Below are 25742 nucleotides of genomic sequence, written 5' to 3' on the forward strand. Positions count from 1 at the left end.
TGGGCAGTAGGGTTTCCTGCTGTAAGTATATCAGCCTGAAAGGCTGCCCTCTTCCAGAGGGAAGAAAGGGATCGGAGGCAATACTTTCCAAATCTGCCCTCTGTATCAGTTTCCAAAGCTCCCCGACCCATGGCGATCTAGCAATGAAATTTCATTATCAAAAGGCAATGACGCTTTTGGTGTCGTGGCACTGCCATTTGCTGCACTGTATCTAGGCGTGTGCTCCTCGGTTCCTTCTGTGTCATTTTCTGACACAGGGAACATGCTGGGCATCCTATCCAGTGAAGCTTATCGGATGAGGGCAAGGAATGGAGAGACGGGGGTTTATGGCAATTGTTGCCCTCGCAGAGAACCCAGCTTCATTTCCCAGCACCCAGGTAGTACTTAGCAAGTTTCTGTAACTCTAGTTCCCAAAGATCCAAAACCTCTTGGTCTCCATGGGCACTGCATGCACACGATGCACAGAGGCATGCTTGCAAAATACTGGCTACACATTAAAAAAGGAAAAACAAGCAAACAAACCAAAACAACACAGGATGTGGACAGCAACAGCCACCAGGGACTGAGGAATGGCGTTTATAGCAGTGTCTGAAAGCATAGCACCCTGGGAGAGTGCAAACCTCTGCCCCAGAGGAATTCTTTCTTTCTGGAGTGCTGAGGGACTCCCACACATTTCCTACCTTTCCTACCATAAAGCAGGGTATCTGGTTGGTCACTGTAGGCCAGACTTCTCACCCTCTGAAGCTTGGGGCTTGGGTCACCAACGCACAGGACCAGGAGCTTCATGGAAAGATTGTTGCATACAACTGAGTTGCTACTTGAATTAGTTCTGGAACATTCTTCAGTTTATAGTGAAGATACATGTGTTTGGTAAAGTGAGGTTGTGATGATTTCTATTTCGTCTTTGGGATGAAACGTATTTAATTGCCCGCTTATGTAAATTTGTTGTGAAATAATATCTTGCACAGAAAGGAAATGGAATCAATTATTTAGGTCTGGAAAAGCCTGCTATAAATTCTACAAATAAAGCTTCTTCCTTGATATTTTTCCCCTAGGGGAGAGAAAAATTTTCACATATTTTACTATATTTATGCTGGTCTTTATCACCAAAAGAAACTTGCTGAATTCAGACTTCCTGAGGAAAAGCCTCCTAGGTAAGTTTTCCTGCAAGACCCCTTGCTGCTGGTGGAGAGGAGGTTGCTGGCTAAGCGTTCAGTTGAGCAGCTGACAAACCTAGGAGTAAATGGAGCTGTTTCTTTAACTGGGGGCTCATTCTGTTAAGTTAAATATGCAAGAGGAGAGGGCAAGAACCCAGTCTGTGCACTTGCAATTTATTTAGAGTGATGGAAAGCTCGACTGCCGCCATTTTCTTTCCTCCACCACAGTATTAGCCTGTGAAAGGGAAGAAACCCAGGTGGCCCCCCGCCCTGCCCCATGGTGCTGTTTGCTAAGTGAGTGCTTACCGTGTTGGGTCATGGTCTGTTTTATTCAGATATATAGCTGCTGAGACAGAAAGAGTCACGCAGGACATCACGTCCAAAGAGTCTTACCGGAGACAGTTTGACGTGATTCAGCATTGCTTCAGGATTATCGGATTCACTGACAAGGTATATGCTGGTCGGCAGAGAAACAAGCTCGGTGTGGATGCCTGCAGATGGATGTGAGAGAAGGTGTGTGTGTGTGTGTGTGTGTGTGTGTGTGTGTGTGTGTGTGTGTGTGTGTGTGTTCTAGCTTACAGGACAGTTTTCAAAGTCTTGTCATCTGGGAGATAAGGTATGCCTACTCGACATGTGGTCTAAACACCCAAAACTTTGCTATTCTCTGGGAACTTGTTTGCAACACACACAAATTCTGGTCCACCCAGGAATTACTGAAACAGAATCTGAATTGGAACAAGATGCCCAAATGAACTCGAATCATGAGAGGCGTGGCTGTCTTATTGGCCAAGCACCTAGCAACTATTACCATTATCATAAATCCACCCTCGTTATAATAACAGATGCCAAAAGAATACTGGCCTATTTTGAGCTGACATCACTTCTGAAAGGAGAGGGATACGGGAGTCTCTAGGTTATACCTAAGCTAGGCCGTATTTCTACAAGTAGCTCCTTGTTGTATGACAAACTTTTTAAAATCTCCCACCATCCCCGGAGCCACTTTCTCCCTGGTACATTTCTGCATTGTTCACTATGGCTGTATGCATAACACCAAGCCCATCTTACTACATATAGGCTTCTGCTATTAAACACATGCTAGGATTGACACATGGTATTTATAACTCTAGGATCAGATATTGTTCCATGCTGTATTATTTCATAGTTTCTGGGCTTTATGCCATTCAGTTTTGTAAGAACATACAGGTTCTTTCTCTTTACTGGCAAAGAGGGTGTGCGATTAGCAGGAAGGTTAGAGTGTTAAATCTTAGGGGATTAGATTACGAAATAGTTGATTTTATTCCTAGCACAGTGGATTTTAGTCCTAATAACACCTCCCCTTTTTTCTAGCTGGCCGTTTGTTTTGTGGTTGTTGGCTTTTCACAGACCATAAGTGGATGGGGCAGGGGATATCCTAAAAGTTATGAGAAAAATAGAAATATATTTCTCTCCGCTCCTTTGAGGGTGATTTAACAGTTTCTCACATTGTTAAAGAGTTTTCATGGTAACTAGCTTACCAGGCTCACTTTTGTCAATTACACTTCATCAGAAGAGTTGTTAGCAGAGGTGGAAATGAGCTGTTTAAAGTACAACTCCATAGCTGAGATCATGCCAAAGCGTGGGACGTACATTCTTAAAAGAGGACAGGATCCATGACGAAGGGACCCTTTAGGGGAGGTGATACTTTGCTTTTAGTGAATAAAAGACGGTGACAGAATTGGCCCTATGATGTGATTGGCCCTGGTTTCAGAGGAGAACACACAGTGATATTATTCCGATAGAAATAGGCTTCTCTCTTAGGGTTTCTATTGCTGTATGGTGTAAAACACCATAACCAAAAGCAACTTGGGAGGAAAAGGGTTTATTTAATCTTAAAGCTTGTCTAGGGAACTCAGGGTAGGGGTTGGGAGGCAAGAACTGATGCAGCGGCCACAGAAGATACCTACTGGCTTGTTCCTTGTGGCTCACTCAGCCTAGACCACTAACCCATGGCTAATATTGCCCACAGTGAACCGAGTCCTTCTGCATTAGTCATCAATGCAGAAAGCATTCCATTGACTGGGCCACAGACAAGTCTGGTGACTGTTTTCTCAGCTAAGGTTCTCTCTTCTGAAATGACTCTAGTTTGTGTTGAGTCGATGTGAAAGCCAGCCAGCATGGCTGCTGATAACGAAACAGATAGCTGAGCTTGCCACTCAGTATACGTCATCAAAACAGGCCATTCCTGACCACAGGTGCTGGGTACAAGAGAAAGAAAGAATGCCAGGGTAAATGGGTATGAAAAGAAATGAGAAAGGTGGCAAACGTTCTTAATTTGTACCTGGTCAACAAACATCAAGAGTAGAGTGGCCTGTTGCTGTGTATCCTCTCGACCGTGTAACTGCACGAATGTGGCATGATGTCACTGTGTGTATACCCCTGTGGCATGTAACAGGAGTATGGTGCTCTGTCATTGTGTCTACCTTCTCAGTTTATAACCAGAACGTGGCAGTATGTCATTGTGTGTATCTCTCTGGTGTACAACAAGGAGCGTGACCCTGTGTCATCATGTGTATCTTCCCTGTGTCCTACATTAGTTCATCTGGGAATAACCAGCCAAAGTTAATTAGTAGCTTCAGAAATGCCAGGGAGGAGATGGATTTTATCTCTGACCCTGAAATCTATGGTATATCTTTGCAGAGAACCTGTTCTGCTGGGTTATCTCACTTCGCATCACGTTTATAGAGTCACAGTAACATGACTAAATCCAGGAAGCCTCGGCTGTATGGAGTCAGGCAGCAGATGCCAAATAGCTGACGGGACACAATTTCTCTAACGATTTCCTGCCAGTCACTTCTCAATAGAGCTTAAAGGAAGTAGCCAATTCAATTAAAATTATATTTCCAGTCCTTTCGTAGAAGGTCTCTAGTTCCCCGTGGATACTCCTCAAGTGTTTGCTTGCCCTCCCTTCCCCTACAACACTGTGCAACAAAATTATGGCATGAAAACCTTAGTGTGGACCTGGGAGGATGGATTTTAAGTCCAGGACACAAGCTAAAAGCATTCAAAGGGACAGTTCATCATGGGAGTAACTGTTGTGGTGGAAGGAGCCCTCCAGGAACTATGTGCAAGGGATTTTGGGGATTTGACCTTAAACACAACTGAGAGGATCCCACCCTTTCATTTCTATGTCTTCAGTCAAATCACAGTTTCTGTTTAATATTAAATAATGCTGGCCCTGTGGTAAACACATTATTCTAACACACCATGTAAGTTGAGTTGTAGTTATTTAAAACCGCATGAAGCTGTCCGCTGCATATGACGATACAGTGGGTGTGTACTTAGGTCCTTCAATGCAGAGGCGAGAGTTCAGGGCCTTAGTGTTCAGGGGAAAATTCTTTCTTCCTTCAAAATGCATCACAAATCAAAGTAATACTTCCAAAAGGAGGTGCCAAAGAGTTGTATGTTAAGAGAAAGCCCTGAGGAAGGGATGCATTGACTTTGAAGGCGGTAGATGTCACGAGCCTCTGCCAAGGAGGAAGACGCAATGATCCTCAGCTGACCCCAGACCGTGTGTGAGGCAGAACTGCTGGAAAAATTAGAGATTTTGAGAAAAGAAAGAGATGAAGTAAATTTCTAGGGAGGTTCAAGAAAGACAGTGACCTGAGGTGCCCAGGAGCCAGGCCAGAATGGTTTCAGCAGACACATTAAATACTCCTTAATTTTGAACTTGGCCTCAATAAATAAAAAAGTAAGACTCCCCAGGAAAGGCTGAGATTCCTGAAAAGACTGTGATGAGGTGAGGGAAACAATCCAAGGAAAGTGAAAGATTTCCCATGCGATCAAGAAGTTTTGGGAAGGTGGAGACATTCGTGATAGACACAGCACTGGGGAGCTGACCTCTGTGGTAGGGGGAGGTTCCTAGATCTGAAAAGAATGAGTAATGACCCCCCCACACACACACACAAGCTGGGCTAACAGAGTGGTAGGAAATCCCAGAGATGTCCCTTAGGGAGCACACTGAGGCTAAATCCTTTTAAAAGAGGTTGGATGCCTGGTTCCTGATTCCTTCACTGAACTAAGGAAGGAGACCTGAAGAAAGGAGCCCTAGCCATCCACATGGTGTTTGACTCTAAATGTTCTCACTGAATGTCCGAGGTAGGTTTCTGCTTTTGTTGATTCCCTGAGCATAGCATTAAGAGAATGTGGCCAGAGAAGCAACATGGCGAGTTGCCCATCTTGACAGCATGCTCTCAGGTGGCCGTTTTCTTTGGAGTTCATCTTCCTACTGCTAAAGTGCTTAAAGCCTTTTCTTGGGAAGAAGTCATGGATTGTGTGGTAGGGACTGTGTGCATTCATTAGAGGAACTACACTTTTCCTTAAGAGGGAGGAGAGTTTTAGACAACCCCTCAAGGAGGCTGGATACAGACACGGCAGACGTGGAACTCGCTATAGCCTCAGCTTCAGACGCTCAGATCTACCACCGTAGGGAGTCTTGATGCAGGCGGCAGGACTCGCCCTGTATTGATCATGGTAATGAGGAGCTGTCATGTTAAATCCAGGCAAGTTCTTAAAAAAATCCATTTGGTAGGTGTTCCTCTTAGCCACTTCTAAGTCGTGTGATTAAATGGTGATTCTTGAAGTCTGGAACATGACATCTTGCCGTTGGCTTAGAAGTTGGAAGAACAGTACTTATCTATGGCAGAAGCCGGGCTTAGAATTCTCATTTGTCTTCGTAGCTTTATCAGGCATCCAGCAGATGTCAGTGTTACAGCCTGAACGCGGGCTTTAGGCTTTGCTGAGTAATGCCCACAGGGAGACTCTGTTTGGGGGGCAGTATTTATCAATGGTCTAGTGACAGTTCCCATTACTTGGCTGCTGTGTAGAGTATTAAATCAAATAGCGCTTTTGAATATGTTTTATGGAGGTAGTTTTGCCTATTAGCATAAAATTCAGAAAATTTCCGACCAGATGCTTCCTTGTTTTACATAGAGAAATGTAAAATTTATACAAAGTATGCATTGTGTTTCATCCATTAATTCTACCTGGATGTTCAACTTGGAACATGAAAACAGGACTTAGGTAATCTGAATGAATTTTACTCAAATTTATGGGTTTTATTTTTTTCCTAAAATCCCCCATCAATCTCTTATGCCAACTCAGTGATTCTATGAAATCTGTTTATGTAGCGTTATTAGTATCAGATGCTCCAAGCTAAGGGCTCAGTCCCACCATACTGCCCCTACTTCAAAGACCAGTTGGAAGCCCCAGGCCTCTTACATTTCCGAATGGTTCTGACGTTACAGGAACCTTCTATAGCTTGACTAGTTGGCACATCAGCTCCCAGAATTCAGGAAAACATTTTCCTTAAGCCTGCAGACTTATTGTAAAGGTTACAACCCAGGGCCAGACAAGTGAAAAAAATGAATGAATGAAAAATGAATAGGCAGTAAATAGTAAAGGTTCTAACTCTCTGGACATGCCACTTACTAGCACCCCATGAATTCAACTATTTGGAGGCTCCCTTATCCTGTTTAGGGATTTTGTGGAGTTACATGCACACACACACACCTGATTAGTTATTGGCCATTGGTGATTAATCAGTCTGGAGTCCTAGCCCTCCCTAGAGTTTGTTGTGATCAAGGGACTAAGAGTCCTAAGACTGATTCTCCCTTGAGCAACCAGTTTCTCCAATTTTGAGCCTTATCTAGATGTCCACAAAACTTCCCTTATTAGCGTAAACACAGGCACGGTTGAAAGGCACTTGTTTCCACCACAAAGCTCTGTTTACCCAGACAAATTTAGAAAACTCCTGTGGTAGGAACTAGAGACAAAATACTTATTTCTTCTGACCTCATAATATCGTGGTTTATTTCTAGTCAGTCTCTCAAACTATGTGCTCACTTCACGCCTAGCCACAACCTGTCACCTCTGAGATATCCTTGGAAGCCATCAACGGATGCCCTCTGAGATATTTTATAAGAAGCTATACCCCAAAGAGGCAAGGGAACACCTAATCTCTAGTTCTGCAGAAAGGCCTGATTCTGAATCTGGGAGCTGGGATTAATTGAATAGCTAAAGAGAGAGTTAAAGGACAAAGGTCATTTCCCTCTTGGTCACCATGCCAGGTGGCAGAACAGCTCCATTCCACGATCCTTTGCTGCTCTAAAGATATGGCTGAGGCCAGTCGCTGGAAATTCTAGCCACCGATAGTGAGAAGGGAAGCACAGAGCAAGTGTGCTCGCATGCACAGGGTCTGGAGCCCGAGGAGGTTCCGGGAACCTGAGGAGGTGCACATCGTTCCACTTGTCTGGTCATTAAGACTTAGTGACAGAACTGCCTCTAATGTCAGGAAGAATGGGGACAGTGTGTGTGCAGAAAGAGGGAGAAGAGAGTGTGATGGACAACCACAGTACTTTAGCTAAAGGGTGAGCAACTCGTCAGGTGCAGTGCCAACGACATCTGAGCATGGCTCTCCATGTCCTTTTCAGGAGGTACACTCCGTGTACAGAATTCTGGCTGGGATTTTGAACATCGGCAACATTGAGTTTGCAGCTATTTCCTCTCAACACCAGACTGATAAAAGTGAGGTTCCCAATCCCGAAGCTTTGGAAAACGGTAATTGATACTTAAGTGCTTCCTTGTCAAAGTTCATGTGTCCTCCGTGTCCACAGCTTTTCAAGACTCTGTAGCATGTGATGTAACTGTAACCCATCCTACTAGCTCTAGAAGGTTCCACTAGCCAACATTTCCCAGCAGTCATCCTGTGGACTAGCAGCCTTCACCCCTGCTGCAGGTGCTGCAGGTGGCTATTCTGCAGAAAACGAGTCTGCAGTAACTTTACACAGGGTTCTCCACCTTTGCTGCTTTTCAAAACCATTTATCTGTTTTAAAGAAATATATGAGTTTGGCCCATTTTTGTACCCATGAAATCAGAACCCATAGGACAGAAAGCAGCACCTGCCTGTTTTGTAAGACCTATCAGCAATCATGGGGAAAGAAAGGGCGAGGATTGTTTATGGAGATAAGGCAACTGCTGGATATGATGCCGCATGTTTACAACCACAGTGCACAGGAGGACACAGGACCTGAGGCTAGCCTAGGCTACAGAGTCAATGTTCCCCAAATAATTGACTAAAAACCTTTTAACCAATCTGTGGTGGTGCCCACCTTTAATCCCAGCACTCAAGAGGCCAAGACAGGTAGATCCATAAGTTCTAGACCAGCCTGGTCTACAGAGTGACCAAAAGAGTCAGGTCTACAGAGAAACCTTGTCTCCAAAAACCAAACCAAACCAAACCAAACCAAACCAAACCAAACCAAACCAAAAATCAAACCAATCAGACCAGATCAGACCAAAACAAAACAAAACAAACCAAAAAACCAAACCAATCAGACCAGACCAGACCAAACTAAACCAAAACAAACCAAAAAACCAAACCAATCAGACCAGACCAGACCAAACCAACCAAACCAAAAATTAAACCAATCAGACTGCCAACCAGACCAAACCAAATCAAGCAAACCAAACCAACCAGACCAAACCAAACCAAACCAAATCAAACCAAAAGCTTTTCTGTGTTAATTTGTAGCGCTCTTTTAGGGCCTTTACTATACCATGTGTTTGTGACTATGTATTCTTGCAATTTATTTGATAAAAGGCCACTTGTCCCTTCTGAGACCCATCCCTCATACCTTTTCTTACTAGATACTTGTAGGGAGCTTTCGGAACAGTTTGTGAGTTGTGCTGTCTAGCCCAGGTGCTACTTGGAGTTAGGGACCTTGCTTGATTGTCTTGGCTTTGAAGGATAGTCTGAAGGATGGAGCCTGGCACAATGGATGCTCTAGTGCTGGTTGGTGTGGGCTGCGTGAAGAGGTGGCCACACGTCTAGGATCATATTCATTCTGTGTTCCAGCTGCCTCCGTGCTCTGCATCAACTCTGAAGAGCTTCAGGAGGCCCTCACGTCCCACTGTGTGGTCACAAGAGGCGAGACCATTGTCCGAGCCAACACAGTGGACAGGGCTGAAGATGTCAGGGACGCCATGTCTAAGGCCCTCTATGGAAGGCTGTTCAGCTGGATTGTGAATCGAATCAACACACTCCTGCAGCCAGATAAAAACATATGGCAAGTCCCCCACCCCCACCTCCTGCCCCGGAAGCAGAGGCCCAGAGTGATCATTCACCTTCTGGTATCTTTTAGAATCTGCAAGAGAGAACCTTATGTCGACTTGGGTTTTCTTTAGGCAAAGGGCTCCCTTTTTCACTTTTTAAAGGCTAGACCCTCCAGTGTAAGGGAATGTCAGGGTGGGGAGGCAGGAAAGGGTGTGTGGATTTGTGGGGGAACACCCTCATAGAAGAAGAGGGGTGGGATAGGAGGTTTATGGATGGGAAACCGGGAAAGGGATAACATTTGAAATGTAAATTAAAAATATCCAATAAAAAATTAAAATAAAAAAGCATCATTGGGAAACAGGAGAGTTGAAGCATTTACTCCTAAGAGAATGAGTGACAGCCATTGCAGGGAGGAGGCTTAGCAGGGAGCTGGATGAACCAGGGTCATGTCTGACATCTACATCATCAACTGAAGAGTCTGCCAACTTTCATCTCTGTAAAAGTGAAGTTAACATGTCCTCCTCGGGGCATTTTTAGAAATAATTGATACATTTTGTGAAAAATTTAAAGCACAGACTTTCTCTTGTTATTGTTATTATAACTCCTTTCTCTCTCCCTGGCTTTAGTCTTTTTCTGTAGAAGAGTCAGGACAGTTAAATTCTGAAGTCTCATTAGAAGCAGGGTAGAGGGCTGGGTAGATGGGAGACTATGTAGAAGAAGCCAAGGCCCCTTTGTGTGATCTATATAGAAGATCTGAGTAGATTTTTGTTTTGTTCTCTCTCTCTCTCTCTCTCTCTCTCTCTCTCTCTCTCTCTCTCTCTCTCTCTCTCTCTCTCTCTCTCTCTCTCTCCTCTCTCCTCTCTCCTTTCTCTCTTTGAGGCAGGGTCTTCCTCTCTAGCATAGGCTGATCCTGAATTCCTCACAGTCCCTGTCTTAGCTTCCCAAGTGCTGACTTTACAGGTATCATGCCTGGCTCTGAGTATGATTTTAAAGACTTTTATTTGTCAAGGTTTTTATTTATTTTTATTTTCAAAAATGAAATAAAGGAATTTTATTTTAAGTTTCAAACTTGTCCCCGAGGAGGTAGGAGACATCTTTCCCTGAGTGGATCTGGATGTTGGTGACATGTGCATTTGGATTCTCATTGTCTTGAGATGGATGTAACGTCTCCTGATTTGTTTTCTTTCTCACAGTAGTGCAGAGGACAGGATGAATGTGGGCATCCTGGACATTTTTGGCTTTGAGGATTTCCAGAGGAATTCCTTTGAACAGCTCTGCATAAATATCGCCAACGAACAGGTCCAGTTCTACTTCAATCAGCACGTGTTCGCTCTTGAGCAGGTAGTGGTTGAAGCTAAAGCAGTGGGGCAGGGTGGATCAGGAGAGAGCCAGGCTGTGCACAGTTTGAAGCAAAAACCTGGTTAGTCAGGCTGTCGGGTAGACGGCTACAGAAAACCCACCTGGCAAGATAATCCTGTCAAAACAAACAGTCTAAAATTAGTCGGAGGGAAAAAAAATGGTCCTGATTTCTATGGAAAGGTGTATTCCCTCGCTTGTGTGGAGCTGACGACAGTCCAGTTATTTAATTCTTACTTCAAAATTCTTCCACATATATTGTTGCGTATGCTTCATTCTCTCCTGTTCTGATGACAAATATCTATAATGGTGTCCAAAAAGACACAAGGTGACCCTGAGCACAAGATGGGGGTTCTTAGAACCCATATTCACCCTCTTCATCTCCCATTGTCTCTGCGTCTGATCCCCAGTAACGGAGGGGTGTCTCCTGGGAGGAGGAGCGGATATCCTTGAATCCCTAGTCATGGAAATGTACTCCCCAAGCAGTTCAACGGTAAATCTCACAGTCTGCGTGCACAGCATGAAGGCTGGGACGCACGGATTCTTCTGCTATATGTCTCTAACACACCTAGTCACTCGCATGTCTCAGTGTGGCCAGACCCAGAAAGTCGAAGCTAAAATGCCCTGGTGGATCTGAGGTCAGTTTCAGGCCAGAGAGTCATGGTCTGTTTCCTCCAGATGGAGTATAAAAAGGAAGGCATCGATGCTGTCCTCGTGCAGTACGAAGACAATCGCCCACTCCTGGACATGTTCCTGCAAAAACCCTTGGGCCTTCTAGCACTTTTGGATGAGGAAAGTCGATTTCCCCAAGGAACAGACCAGACTTTGGTTGGTAAGTACCTTTTAGGAAAAAAGATAAACGTGGTGTGTGGAACTCAGTACAAGGCACTAGGTAGATGCGTCTTCCTTCAGGCACCTGGGGTTGTAAGGGCATGGACCTTGGTGTGCTGAAGAGACAGCTCAGGGGTTAGGAGGACTCTGCTCTCGCTGAGAATGCAGTTGAGTTTCCAACTCTCCTATTGGGCAGCTCACAACCAGCTTTAGCTCCACTCACAGGGTTTCAACACCCTCTTCCGGCTTACTCTGGCGTCCCCACCCATGCAGTGCATATAGGAACAAGCAGGAACATACACAGACACATAAATACAAATTTAAGTTTAAGCATTGTTCTTAAATGAATTGCAATGTCTTGATAGAATCTGTGGCTTAAATCTCTCACCACCCCCAAATTCTCCGCATCCTCCTATTCCTGCCAGCGTAAATGTATTATTTCCTTATGAATATATCATCTCAGACCTTCCTCTCCGTTAGTTCTCACAGTCGGCACTGCCCACTCTCCCTTCCACACTTTATCTTGGCCCAAAGGCTGAGAAGTGATCTTTGCAAACTTTGTGTCATGTCTTCATTGGGCTCCTATTTACCTCTAGTCCTAGGTAGCTAAGGGGCCCTGTATTCCCAGACTTACAGTGCCCTCTCTTCTGTAGACATTGTTGCTGGTTTAGTCTTTCTTTCTTTCTTTCTTTCTTTCTTTCTTTCTTTCTTTCTTTCTTTCTTTTTTTTTTCTTTTTTTTTCGGAGCTGGGGACTGAACCCAGGGCCTTGTGCTTGCTAGGCAAGGGCTCTACCAAGCTCTCCAGCCCTTGGTTTAGTTTTTCTAAAGCTACCTTTTCTTAGGTTACTAGTATCTCCTGAATAGAGATATCTACCTTCTCCTAGTATCTAAAGTCCTCTATGTTCATATCTATCTGTCTGTCTATCTATCTATCTATCTATCTATCTATCTATCTATCTATCTATCTATCTGCTATCTGTCATCTATTTGTCTGTCTATCTATCTATCTATCTATCTGCTATCTATCATCTATTTGTTTATCTATCTATCTGCTATCTATCATCTATTTGTCTGTCTATCTATCTATCTATCTATCATCTATTTGCCTGTCTGTCTATCTATCTATCTATCTATCTATCTATCTATCTATCTGCTATCTATCATCTATTTGTTTATCTATCTATCTGCTATCTATCATCTATTTGTCTGTCTGTCTATCTATCTATCTATCTATCTATCTATCTATCTATCTATCTATCTGCTATCTATCATCTATTTGCCTATCTATCTGTCTGTCTGTCTGTCTGTCTATCTATCTATCTATCTATCTATCTATCTATCTTGTGTGTAGGGGTAGTCAGAAGACAACTTATCAGAGTCGATCCTCCCTCTACCTTGTGCTTGAACTAGGGGCATCAGACTTAGTGGCAAGCACCTTCACTGGCTGAACCATCTTGCCAGTCCATAGCCAAGTTCTCTATTCCATGCTCTCCTGCCCTATCCCTGCTCCCTGTCCTTCATGATCTTCTTTTTTAGAATCTCCAGCTTAAATGAGCATTGTTCTTTACCTATATTGTGATATGTTGTAGGGCCTGGAGCCCCAGGTTTAACCTGCCTTTACCACCTGGTATGGTGGTTCCTCATGCTGAGCTCTCAGTCATGTTCACAATAATGCAAAAGTTGTTTGTAGTGGGGAGTGAGTAGAAAGTTTCAAACTCTTTCCTCAAAAGGAAATTGATGTATGGGAGACTCTCTTCAGGGTGTTGAAGTTGTCAACACCAATGGTTTTCTCTTATCTGAATATTGCCCAAATGAAGTTAACCTGGGGTTATCTGCCCTTCTAGCCTGTCTGTATGTTCCAAAGCTCTGTGGCAGGGTCTGAGATTGCTCTGGGTGTCTACACCTAGAATTTCTTAGAGGCAGGAGGGGAATGTGGCATCTGAACAGCTAACGGAAGATAAAACGGGACATGCCTGTCTGAGTGGGGCTGCTTGGGGCTGCTTAGGGCTGTGTGCAAGTCTTATCCTGTGTCTGGCTGGAGGAGCAGATTTTTGTCTGAAAGAGCAAACAATTCCATTGTTTCTCTCCAACATGGAAAGCCACATAAGTAAAATTTTGAAAAATTTTATTTAATATTCATACATGCATATGATGTGTTTGGACAAAATCCACTCCCTATTTCTTCTTGTTCCAGCTCTTCCCTTCGTCTACCACTACCTTCCCTTTTCAACATCCTGTGTGTGTGTGTGTGTGTGTGTGTGTGTGTGTGTGTGTGTGTGTGTGTGTGCGTGTGTGACCTCCTCCTCTCTCATGCCTTCTAAGTCCATTTAGGTCTATATATGTGTGAGAGGGAGGCCATCTCTGGGAGCATAGGTAGCCTCTCAAGGCCTGCATCCCTGAAAAAAACTGGCTCTTCCTCCCCCTAGTAGGCACCCTCAGCTAGAAGTAGGACTTCATAGGTCCCTCCCCGATTCTGAGACTTAATCTAGTACAGGTCTTGTGATCTGTGACACAGACATGGCCATAGATTGTATGTTGGAACTGTTGTGAGTTCATGTGTGTAACTGCACTGTCGTGTACAGCAAATGCTGTTTTCATTCCGGTCATCTGCTTGCTCTGTCTCTCCCTCTTCTTCTGCAGTAATCCCTGAGCATTGGTGTGTGTGTGAAAGAGAGAGAGTGGGGGGGGGAGCGAGAGGGTGGGAAGGAGAGAGAGAGGAAAGAGAGAGAGAGAGAGAGAGAGAGAGAGAGAGAGAGAGAGAGAGAGAGAGAGGTGTCCCATTTAGACTGAGCACTCTAGTCTCTTTTCTACACACAGATAAATTTGAAGACAACCTACGATGCAAGTTCTTCTGGAGGCCCAAAGGAGTGGAACTCTCTTTCGGCATTCAGCACTATGCTGGACCGGTAAGAGGGGTGGAAGTTATAGGATCTAAGAACAACGAAATCCCAGTGGGGATCCTCATGAAACTGCTCGCAGACTTTGCTCTCTTTTGATTCTAATTACATTCCCCAAATGTCCTCAGTGGCGCGGTTTATAGATGTGGTGGCCTGTAGAGCTACAACCTGCTTCCTGCCCCGAGGGCTAGCACAGAACTGACAGGAAACCCTGTCTTTGAAGGGTTTCATGGTGAATGTTCTCATTCTGAAGGCATTTGAAGTGTAGCCGACATAGGATAGTTGATAACACAGTAGGGCTGGTTTTAGCACTTTCCACATGTCTATGGGCTACCAGAAATATCTGGAGAAAGAACACAATCTCACTCATCCAGATGGTAAGCTTTTAACACATGAACTGGCACTCCCAGTGTTTATGTATTATGCTTCCATTCAAATTTAAGTCTGAAGCTCACTGCTGTGTCACTCCCAGATAAACCAATTACATTGTGACCAGTTCCCAGGAGGTTTGCTGAAGCCCGAGATCCGGAAAGTGGGAGGTTGGGTCGATGGAAGGCATTTGGAATCATTCTGTTGATGCATAATGTGTCCAAATTATCTTCCATATTTGTGTTCTCCTTGAAAGGGCACTTGCCTTCTGCATGCTTGGTGCCTCTCTTCCTGTCACTGCTCCCCTTATGTACATTTTCCTACTCTGTACCCCTCTCCCTCTGGTTTGTGAATTCTTTGCCACTTTGTTTAGCACTGATCTTAGCTAGGGTTACCATTGCTATGAAGAGAAACCATGACCAGGTCAACTTTTAACAAAAAGCTTCTAGTTGGGGGCTTTCTTAAAGTTTCATAATGGGAGTCAATGTCATCATGGCAGGGAGCACAGTGGCAGAGGGAGGGAGAAAGAGAGAGAGAGAGAGAGAGAGAGAGAGAGAGAGAGAGAGAGACTGGGCTTGGCATGGGCTTTTGAAACCTCAGAGCCAACCCCCAGCGACATGACACACACCTCCTCCATCAAGGTCACACCCCCTAATCCTTCCTAAACAGTACTGCAAACTGGGAACCAAACATTCAAGCATATGAGCCTATGTGGGGCATCTTCATTCAAACCACTGCACCATTCCAGGGATTTGTCCGTACCACAGGGATTTGTAGAAGGTCCTTCCAAATATCTCTATGTTGGATTCTCGAATTGCTGAGAACCAAGAACCACATAGACTCTTTGAGTGATCACTCGGATTCCATGAATGCCTTGAGAGGCAGTGAGGGCATGGTGGTCTTGCACTCAAAGCCCATTTGCTCCAGTATGATGGCTGCCTGACCTCATTCAGCCCCTCGTTCAGCTCCTACTTGCCTATCAGTAGAATGGGGATGGGTGTTTCACACACAATAAGCGATTGGTATTTAGTTTTTCTAATATGCTGTATCCTCCATAGGACCCTTTTCTTCAAAGATAACTGGACAAGAAGCTAAGATAAACTGACCCATCAAAGTACAGCATCTCTCTTTTATCTGGTGCTCAGTAGTCAAAAGGCTTCGTGTGACTGGGTAGGGTGAGTTCGTATCCAGTTCTAGGCAGCGACTACTTGGACAGCCCGCTAGTGTCACCAGCCATGGTCAGTTGCCTCTGTTAACTTGCACACGTTGCTGTCTGTTTTCTAGGTGCTGTACGATGCTTCTGGGGTTCTTGAGAAAAACAGAGACACCCTCCCTGCTGATGTGGTGGTAGTCCTGAGGACATCTGAGAACAAGCTCCTTCAGCAACTGTTCTCAATTCCTTTGACCAAAACAGGTACCTGAGAAACCCCCAGAGCTTTAGTCCAGGGCCTACACGAGCCAACACGATGTCTCTCATTCAAATACTGTCACATGTGCACTGCTAACATCAGATCTCCCCCCTTTTTTTCCTTTTTTTTTCTTTTCTTTTTTTTCCGGAGCTGGGGACCGAACCCAGGGCCTTGAGCTTGCTAGGCAAGTGCTCTACCACTGAGCTAAATCCCCAACCCCCAGATCTCCCCCTTTTAAACACTTACTTTATTTGGTTTTATTTTATGTCTGAGTGTTGTGCCTGTGTGTCTGCCTATGAACCATGTGCACGCCTGGTGCCCACAGAGCTCAAAAGAGGGCATCAGCTCTCCTGGAACTGGAGTTACGAACAGTTATGAGCTGTGATGTGGGCACTGGAAACCAAATCTGAGTCCTCTGCAGGAGCAACAAATGGTCTCAAGCACTGAGCCATCTCTCCAGCCCAACACTGAACTGCCTTAACCAGGGTCACGGTTCTAAGTTCAAGAAAAGAACATAACTACTTCTTTTGTAAATTAACTCCTGAGAAGAATTGTTCATGTATGTGCATGTGCGAGACACACACACACACACACACACACACACATGCATGCATGCATGTGCGTGCACCCACACGTATGAGCATGTGTACACACAGACATGCACATACACACACATGCAGAGACACATACATACAAAGAGACACATACACACATATGTACACACAGAGACACAGACACACACACACAGACACTCATGCACACAGACAGACACTCATGCACATAGACACACACAGACACAGAGACACACATACATACAAAGAGACACATACACACATATGCACACACAGAGACACAGACACACAGACACTCATGCACACAGACACTCATGCACACAGACACACACATACACACAGATACACACATGCACACACCAGATACACACACAGACACACATGCACACGTAGAGACACAGACACACACACACACACACCAGATACACACACAGACACACATGCACACATAGAGACACAGACACAGACACACACACACACACACACACACACACACACACACACTTTCCACATCAGCTCTTACACTTCTCATTGTCTCTGCCTCCTTTTAACTCCTCTCTTGATAAAATTGTATATTAATTCACACTAAGCATCCAGGCTAGACTTGGTTTACCTAGAATTATGGAGACAATTCTTTCTACTGGTACAAGATTCCAAGGAAAGGGTGTGTGGCCCATCAATGGTTTTCTGCTCAAGAGCCCTTCAGAGATTACCTGGTCCAGTTCTCACCTCAACTCTCTTATTCTCCTAACACCCTGGAGCATTAGTGGCTTCACTTGCTGACAGACAGCTGAAGCTGCCCAACTGTGGGTCCCCATGCCAGGAAGCAGGATGCTAGGGCCCCAAGAGAGATTTCCCAGCTCAATGGATTCTCACTGGACCAAGCTCCTTTGATTGACCTGGGATCCAGCTGTCTCAGCCTGGGCCACATCAGTCTTCTTCTCCCAGCTCCTTCCTTTTCCTATAATGATCAGCACCTGTGTCTCTCACCTGAAACCTTTGCAAGGTAGGATGGAACTGTCACCATGTCTAATTTATAGCTGAGTGTATTGATTATGTAGAGTGAATGAAAACTTGCCTACGAGAAAACAAAAAGCTAGTCTACTACCTGTGCTGGTCTTAACTTGAACAAGAAACTTAATGCCCTTCAAACATGCTTCTCTGGTACCCAGTGCAGACCAAAAGTCTGCTGCCAGCTTCCCCTGTAGATGCTTCTTGGCTGCAGCCAGGACTCATTCATGTGGACCTCTGGCATTCTGTGGGCAGCCATGGGCAGAGCTGGCTGGCGTTTCCCCTCTGGAGTTCAGACTCCTCTCCAGCTGGTTTCTGGGAAGAAGCAGAAGAAGTACGGTTAATAACAGGGTTAGTAGTCCTTGGAATAAAATCTATCTGGAGAACTCTTCTTCGGCTGACATTTGCACTCTCCTATAAACATAAATAATGACTTGTCGAATCTGTTCACGATTTTGGAATTTTCTCTTTCAACCTGTGGCTGAAGAAAAACAAGTTCATAGTCGTGAGCACTAGGTGGCTCTCTGCAGAAAGCCGTGCTCTGCCTTGAGCCTCCTGGTCTTCCTGGAGCCACTCCAAAGCAGGAAGGAAACACAGAAGAACCTTTTCTATTTCTTGATTTTAATTTTTAATTTGTCTTCCAGAGAGTTCATAACCTTTTCTGAATTTTGCCTGGTGATGGAAGCTCATATCATCTGGGAGTAACAAAAGTGTGTGTGTGTGTGTGTGTGTGTGTGTGTGTGTGTGAGAGAGAGAGAGAGAGAGAGAGAGAGAGAGAGAGAGAGAGAGAGAAACAAATGTGATATCATAGCAAGCTACTCTGTAGTTCTGAGCTGTGCACTATGCCGCTTCTTTTGAATTGTAAATTCACTCTTCTTCATATTTTGAATATTAAAAAGCTACTTGTAAGTGTCAGAACTAACAAGCAAGAGTGTTTGTTGCTTTCTGGACTTATTCATGCAAAAATGCATTCAGTTAACAGACACCAAAGTCTTCTGGTAACAAAGTGCCTATTGAGACAACAGGAAGCTACTACAGCAGCGTTAGTACTGTGTGTTACTAGGGAAACCAGAACTTTCTTGTGCCTTCACTTTCCATTTGGAGCTGGTCCCCAATTTATTACCTTATAATGATAATCGTCCTCAGACCTTCATTAAAAAATGGTGCTGTGTCTTCCATCGAATGACAGAATGTTAACGAAGCTTGTAAGATCTAAAACATCCATCACAATCTATCGTCTGTCTGCCTGTCTGTCTGTCTGCTTGTCTATCACTGTAGCCTAATCTTCCAAGAGAAGGCTACTTTTTTTTTCACTGAAATTGAAAGCATTTGTTTCAGGTGTATGCTTGTCCCTTTGAAGGAGTAGAAGTGGCTAGACATTGCTGTGAGAGACAAAGACGGCCCAGTTACTCTGGCAAAATAATTCCGGGACTTGAAAACCCATTGCTTATGTCATTTTATTTACCCTGCTTCAAAATGTAAATGAATGGTTCATTGGTTGGGAGCATTTGCTGCTCTTGTAGAAGAACCAAGTTCCATTCCCAGCCCCTATATGGTGGCTCAGAACTGTCTATAACTCCAGTCCCAGGAGATCCGATGCCCACTTCTGACCTCCATAGGCAGCAGGCACACATAGTCCACATACATACATGCAGGTGAAGTACTTATCCATGTAAAATAAAATAAACAAACCCTTTTAACATATAGCAACACACATTACAAGTGGTAGCCTAAATGGCGCCAGCCGTGCTCCAATGCTCTGGCTTCTGGTCTGAATGGTGGGCACCTGGACCCGTGCTTCACAATGTTCGCCATGCAGCAGATTTATGCTTTATACTCTCTTCTACGTACATTCCGTTTCACAGTAATGCGGGCTTCTGCTGAAAGCTAAGGAAAGCCCCATAAAATTCAAAGGAAAACTTTAATTTCATTATCAAAGAATTTCTTCCAGCTAAGTTCAGGTTTCATGGGAGCTAGAAACTGTCTTTTACTTCCAAAGTCAGGCATTCGACTGCCCGAGGCTGGCTTTCTTGCCCTTTCAGAGGAGCCTCTTCCCTGGGCGTCCCAGAAGCCTGCCTTAATCAGTGGCTATAGTAAAGATGTGTTGGCTTAGTTCCTTATCATGGTTGAAAAGATCAACACTGGACTGTGTATAACTCTGTTAACTTTCCATGACTTTAACAAATACCAGAGATAATCAACTCATAAGGAGAAAAGATTTATTTCTCACAGTGCTAGAAGTCTCAGTGCACGGTCAGTTGACTCTGCTGGCTTGGTACTGGGATAGCACGTTGTGGCAGGTATGCCCGGTGGAGCAAAACCGTCTTTGTCTTAAGAGGAAAAAAAAATGGCCAAGTTTCCATCATCGCCTTTAGGGAGACGCTTCCACCAGTCTGAAGACCTCTCACTAGTTGCTGCCTCTTAGAGGCTTGCATCTCCTGCCGGTAGTACCAGGGCTGGAGACTGTGGCTTGACACATGGGCCTTTGGGGGACATTCCACATCCAAGTTACCATGGTAACTGCCATGTGAAATCAGAGATGGTAACCATGCAGCATCTCCCTCCAATGCATCCTTCAGCTTTCCTGTTCTCATTGACTACTAAAGAGACTGAGCGTGCAGGGGGAATTGTGAGGCCTGGGGCAGCCAGGAGACAGGGCCACTCCTGGGCTCTCTCGCAGCAGCCACATCAGATGGGTAAACAGAGGCAGCCATAGTCAGCAGGGAGCCTCTCTCTCTTGGCATGCTGACCTGACCAGGCTTTTGCCTGCCCATGGATTATTTCAGACACGGTAATATCTGCTTAATAATTCTTCCTATTGATTAGAAGTTCTAAGGTAGTTTTATGGGTACAGATTTGACAAGGCAGCAGAAACACAGTCTAACCTTTCAGTGGCGGCTCCTCGAACTGAATGATCCAGGCAGAAGAACATTAAAAGGAAAGATGTCTAAACAATATCTGGACACGCTTGGGAAATGTCCTGTTGTTTAATAGTAAGCTGTGGGAAGGTGTAAAAGGCTCTGGGGAGGGGAGAGAGGTTTGAAAAGAACTTGAAAGAGTTATCCCTACATTTGAATCAAAACTCTGACTTTCGAATAGTAGTTTGGGGTTTTGAAGGAGTTAAGAACTTAGAAGAAACTGGAAGAAAAAAAATGGGAGGGAATGGTCTGTAATCGCAAAGACTGGGCTAGCTTCAGAGCCCACGGCCGAGTTCTGCATCCATTACCTTCCAATCTGAGGCCATGTGTATCTCTCCTTGGAAGTAGAGCTCTAGTAAAAATAGTGCTCTCCCTTCCCCGGCTTCCATTGGTCGCTCTTTGTATTTGGAGTGTGGAGTGAGCAGCACCTGTCTTGTTAAGGGATCCTCACACCCTCACCGGCTTGCCCTTCAGTGGAATCCTGATGTTTGCAAGCTGAATAGCATTAAGCCCTAAAGAGGGCACCAGTGGGCCACCCGGTCTCACCGTTTCCATTTTCTCCTTCTTCCTCGATCCTCTGCTCTGACAATTTAGCAGACAGGTCTGGAGCAGGACCAGGACAAACTGACAGGATCTCAGGGCCACACGCAGCACAGTGCCTGGTTCTTTCTGAAGGAGAGGCCCAGATGACTTTTGTCCCATGGGAGTCCCTGGACAGCAAGCTCCTTTTCACACAGAGGAGACCCTCTTCTTCCTGTTTAACCAGAGAGTGGTGTGTGCCTTAAGTCTATAGATAATCATGCCCTTAGCAGAAACACCAAGATCTTGTTCCACACATAAGTACTTTCTAGAAGGAATAGAAGAAAGTTCCAGCCAGAATAGCCAGGGACAAGTAGTATTGTAGTATTCATACATGACCATGCTTTGGCCTGCAAGTGGACTATTTCAGACAGTGCCTGGCAGAGTCAGGCGCTTGAGACTTACAGGAATAGTAAGTGTTGTTACACAGGCCCCTCACACCATGATGGACAACCAGAGCTCTGCGGTTGAGCGCTTTGGTCTACCTAGCATTGCTCTTCTGCCTTGTGTGGTCACGCTATGTGCCTCCCTGCTAAGACTGAGCTGCACGAGACTTGAGGCAGAGCTTTCTGTTCCACATATGTACAGAGCTTATACCCAGCGCTCCAGTGTTACTTCTGTTCCCCACTCCAACCTTCCTTCTTCCCACCTCCCCTGCCTCCCAGCTTCCCTTCCTGGGATGGGCGAAGTGTGTGGATCCTCTGGAATGTGAGTTGCTGGAGACAAGGGAAGGGTGGCGCCTCCTCCCAGCTGCTGGAGTGGAGCTGTCGCAGTGAAGCTCTGTACAGCCCCAGAGCATTTGTGAATGGCATTTCCTGGTAGTCGTAAGAGTGCTTGAAGCGCATTAGAAATGTGGACGGTCTGTGATTCTCCGTGCTGGCTGCCAACCTGCCAGAGCCTCGGGTTTCTTTTAATAAACTGGGAAGGAACTCCACTGAATGCTGCATTCACAGTCCAGAGAGAAGTGTAAGGCCTCTAGCACTCACCAGGAAGGCAGATGTGACAACAGTCACTCTGGCATCTGAAAGTGATTTTGGAGCCTCCCAGGGAGGAGGGCAGCATGGGGTCTCTCCTGGAGGCCCAGGACAGATGGTACCAGGAAGCATCCGAGCACAGGAGCAGAGTGTCCCAGAATCATGGCCTAGGATCCAAGGGCTGGGTAGACATGAGCACACACACCCCAGATCACTGCTCAGGGTCTGTCCGGCCTGGAGCTTCAGAGGCCTGTGAGTTCCCCAGGGCCCCAGCCTCCATAGGCTGGGACAGGCTGGAGGATGAAGCAGAGTCCTTGACACAGGAGAAACCCTACACTCTCCCGGCTCCTCCTCTGCTTGTTAATGGTATCCAGTGCTCGCCCATACAGATATGGTCTTCATTAGATTCCACAGGCCAAGGGGGTGGTGTGGTGGGGTGAAGAAAGTAACCCTTGGCATTCTCTGTGCTCCCCACCTCTATGCCTTTAGACTTGGATTTTTCTTCTCCAAGATAGATACAGCAATTTCAATGTTTCTTTCCTCTTAAAATTCTGTACGCAGTCTCTCCCACTCTATCAGCTAGGTTTGGAAAGCAGCCAGTTGGCTGAAGACCCCCTGAACCAGTATCTGACCCCAGCTTCTTCTCAGCGCCAAGTAAAGTTTCAGTTAGAAGGAACCCCTACCAATCTCTAGTCCATGTGCCAACTTAGGTGCCAGTGGTTTGAAATGTCTGTTGGCTTTTCTTAGAGAAGAATGGAGCATGTTAAAAAGCAAAAAGAAATACATAAAATTAATTTCAATCATATTTTTAATTCATAGATGAAAAATTATTTAAAATATAATCAGCATAAAATGATATTTTACCTTTGGTAGGGCACATCTCAGCTAAGGCCAGACACATTTTACGTGCTCAGTGACCGCTGTGTGACTGGCATGGCTGTGGAGAATTATTGCCCTGCCACAGACGCACCTCAGACTTGCTCCCAGAAAGAAATGCAGACAGGTCAGGATCGCAGCAGTTCTCCAGAAGAAAATGCCAGGTGATAGGACAGAATGGTGCTGTGGATCCTCTTCTTTCTAAATGTATTTATGTTTTAAATTATATATGCATGTCTATGAGAGTATACCATGTGTGGGCAGGTGCCTCTAGAGGTCAGAAGGAGGGTGTCAAATCCCCTGGAGCTGGACTCACAGGTAGTTATGAACTGTCCATTGTGGGTGCTGGGGATTAAACACTAAAAGACCAGCAAATGCCTTTAACCACTGAGTTGTTTTATAGGACCCTTGTTTTGTTTGTTTGTCATATATATGTGTGTGTGTATATACATATATATGATTTATATATAATATATTTATATGTGTGATATATATTTAATATACTGATTTCCAACCATCTCCCAATGTGTTACAGAAATTACTGTTTTACAGAGTTCCAGAAAAGTGTAACATTCCTATGGCTTTCTTCCCACATAGACATGTCTAGGATTTCCAGTATGAAATGGGGCTTTTCAAAGCTTCATGAAATAAAGGAATTACGAGATCTGAAGGAATTCAAGATGAATGAATGAAGGGAGTGTGTGTGCCTGTGTGTGCCTCTGCGTGGTATGTGTGCACACTCATGTATGTGCATATATGTTCTCCGTGTATGCAGGTACACATGCATGTGCATGTGCTGGAATGGATGCATGTGTGTTCCTGTATGTGAAAGCCAGAGGTCAACATTGAGCATCTTTCTCGATCTCAATGGCTTCCCCACGTTTGTTTAGTTGGATGGTTCTGATTTTTAAGAAAAGGTTTCTCTGTGTAACCCAGGCTGTCCTGCCTCTTCCTCCCTAGTGTATGCCGCCATGCCTTGCTTCCTCCTTAGTTTTTGAGACAGTGTCTTTCCCTGAACTTTGACCTTACTACCAATTCAGCTAGAATGGTCCCTTCAGAAGCTGTGGGACCTTTCTTGCCCCCAGTTCTCCGGTGTTGGGATCATAGGTGTATACCGGCTCACTGGCTTTTTATGCGGGTCCCCTTTAGGGACTGATCTGTCTTGCCAGCTCCAAGTAAGAGATTTTCATAATCAAAAAATGTGTAGAATGTTGATTATGAAAGTCCCACAGCCATCTTTACTACAGAAATACCTAGATGGATCTTATGGGTTGTAAGATATTTTTGTTGAAAGCATTTAAAGGGTAGAAGCTCTGTGGGTCCCTCTGAGGCACTGCGGACCTCCAGCCTTTCTTCCCTGCCTTCCTCATCTAGGACTCTCTGCCAGTATGGAGCTGTAATCCATCTTCCAGAGTTCCTCTGGAGTTCCTAGTACTAGAGAGGTTTCCAATGCTGCCCCATCATAGGAGAGAAACAAACAAACAACAAACAAAACCAAACAAAACCCCTAAAACGAAGCTCAGTGTGGTGGCACACACCTTTGAACCCAGTACTCAGGAGGCAGAGGCAAGAGGAGCTCTATGAGTTCAAGGCCAACCAGGTCTATAGAGCAAGTTCTATGACCAACATGGCTGCACAGAGAAACCCTGTCTTTAAAAAACAACAACAACAAAAACACAAACAAACAAAACAAAACCTAAAACTAAGCAACCAACCAGACATAAGGAAAACCTAAAACAAGTATTAATAATGAGTTACAAAAAGGGCCCTGATACTAGAAAACTTAGTATCATAAGCCAGCTTCACCCGTCCACTCTCTTATGAATATTCTCTGTCTTGCTCTGAAATCTATTAGGAAAGCACCTTTGTATTTAAGTGGTGGTTCAATGTAGGGTTATTTTATTTATTTAATGGTTCTGTCAAGAACCATTAAATATAGCACCTCTGATTTTTAAAATGGTCAGAAATATATGAAAAAGTTATTTCCATCTTTCTCTGCCAGTAGTCTCAAAGACTAAAAAAGAAAAATGTTCCTGCTTAAAATGTAAGACTCCTCTTTTATTTTCCTATTTATTTCATATTTTCATAGCTTGCACTGGAGAAAAGGTCCCATGGCCCTATAGTTTATTAATATATTCCACTATAAAATCTCTTTACAGTGTGGCTTTCAGCTCACTTCCCCCCACCTTCCTAAAAGCTAACCTTAGGCTCCTTAAAGATGGTAAACCAGAAACAAAGCCATTAGAATTTTATTCTCTGTACTTAGATACGGATCAAAACTTCATGCTTCTCCTACCCCCACTCAGGAATCTGGGTCGTGTGCATAGAATCTGTATTCTTTCCCTTCAGAACCCAAGACCATCTTCTCGCAGTCTGGTCCATATGTTAGATACATATAAAGTTAATCATTTTGCTTTGGTGCCAGTGTGTGCAAAGCAAAGCTGTAAACCCCAGCTGTGCGGAGTAACAAAGTAACAATTATGAACTCTACTGGCTTGCATATGTGAGACTTTCCTAAATGAAATTAAATGTTGCTCAGCTGAACTGGAGGATAGGAGGATGGGCGAGAGGACCACTGAGATTTTAAGATCCAGTATTAGTAGAATGGCTTCTCTTCTTCACATCCCACGGGGGTAGTTCAAATTATAAAGAAACCAGATGAACTATTTCCCAGTTGATAAGGTTTAGCTCAACCATGCCAAC

General features: G+C 44.7%; 1 protein-coding gene across 7 annotated transcripts in view; it reads left to right on the forward strand.

Moving 5' to 3' along the window:
- Myo3b (myosin IIIB) overlaps positions 1-25742 on the forward strand; it is a 406405-nt gene that overhangs the window by 216154 nt on the left and 164509 nt on the right. For 4 of the 7 annotated variants that reach the window (NM_001393777.1, XM_087653545.1, XM_087653547.1 and 1 more), the window contains 8 exon segments: positions 1056-1154; positions 1493-1607; positions 7625-7751; positions 9050-9260; positions 10441-10588; positions 11282-11435; positions 14252-14340; positions 15985-16114. In NM_001393777.1, coding sequence (NP_001380706.1) covers positions 1056-1154; positions 1493-1607; positions 7625-7751; positions 9050-9260; positions 10441-10588; positions 11282-11435; positions 14252-14340; positions 15985-16114 — 1073 coding nt within the window. 7 annotated transcript variants of the gene reach the window in all.

The sequence above is a fragment of the Rattus norvegicus genome, chromosome 3 (genome assembly GCF_021556685.1).
Source record: "Rattus norvegicus strain SHRSP/BbbUtx chromosome 3, alternate assembly SHRSP_T2T, whole genome shotgun sequence".
Taxonomy (NCBI): Eukaryota; Metazoa; Chordata; class Mammalia; order Rodentia; family Muridae; genus Rattus; species Rattus norvegicus.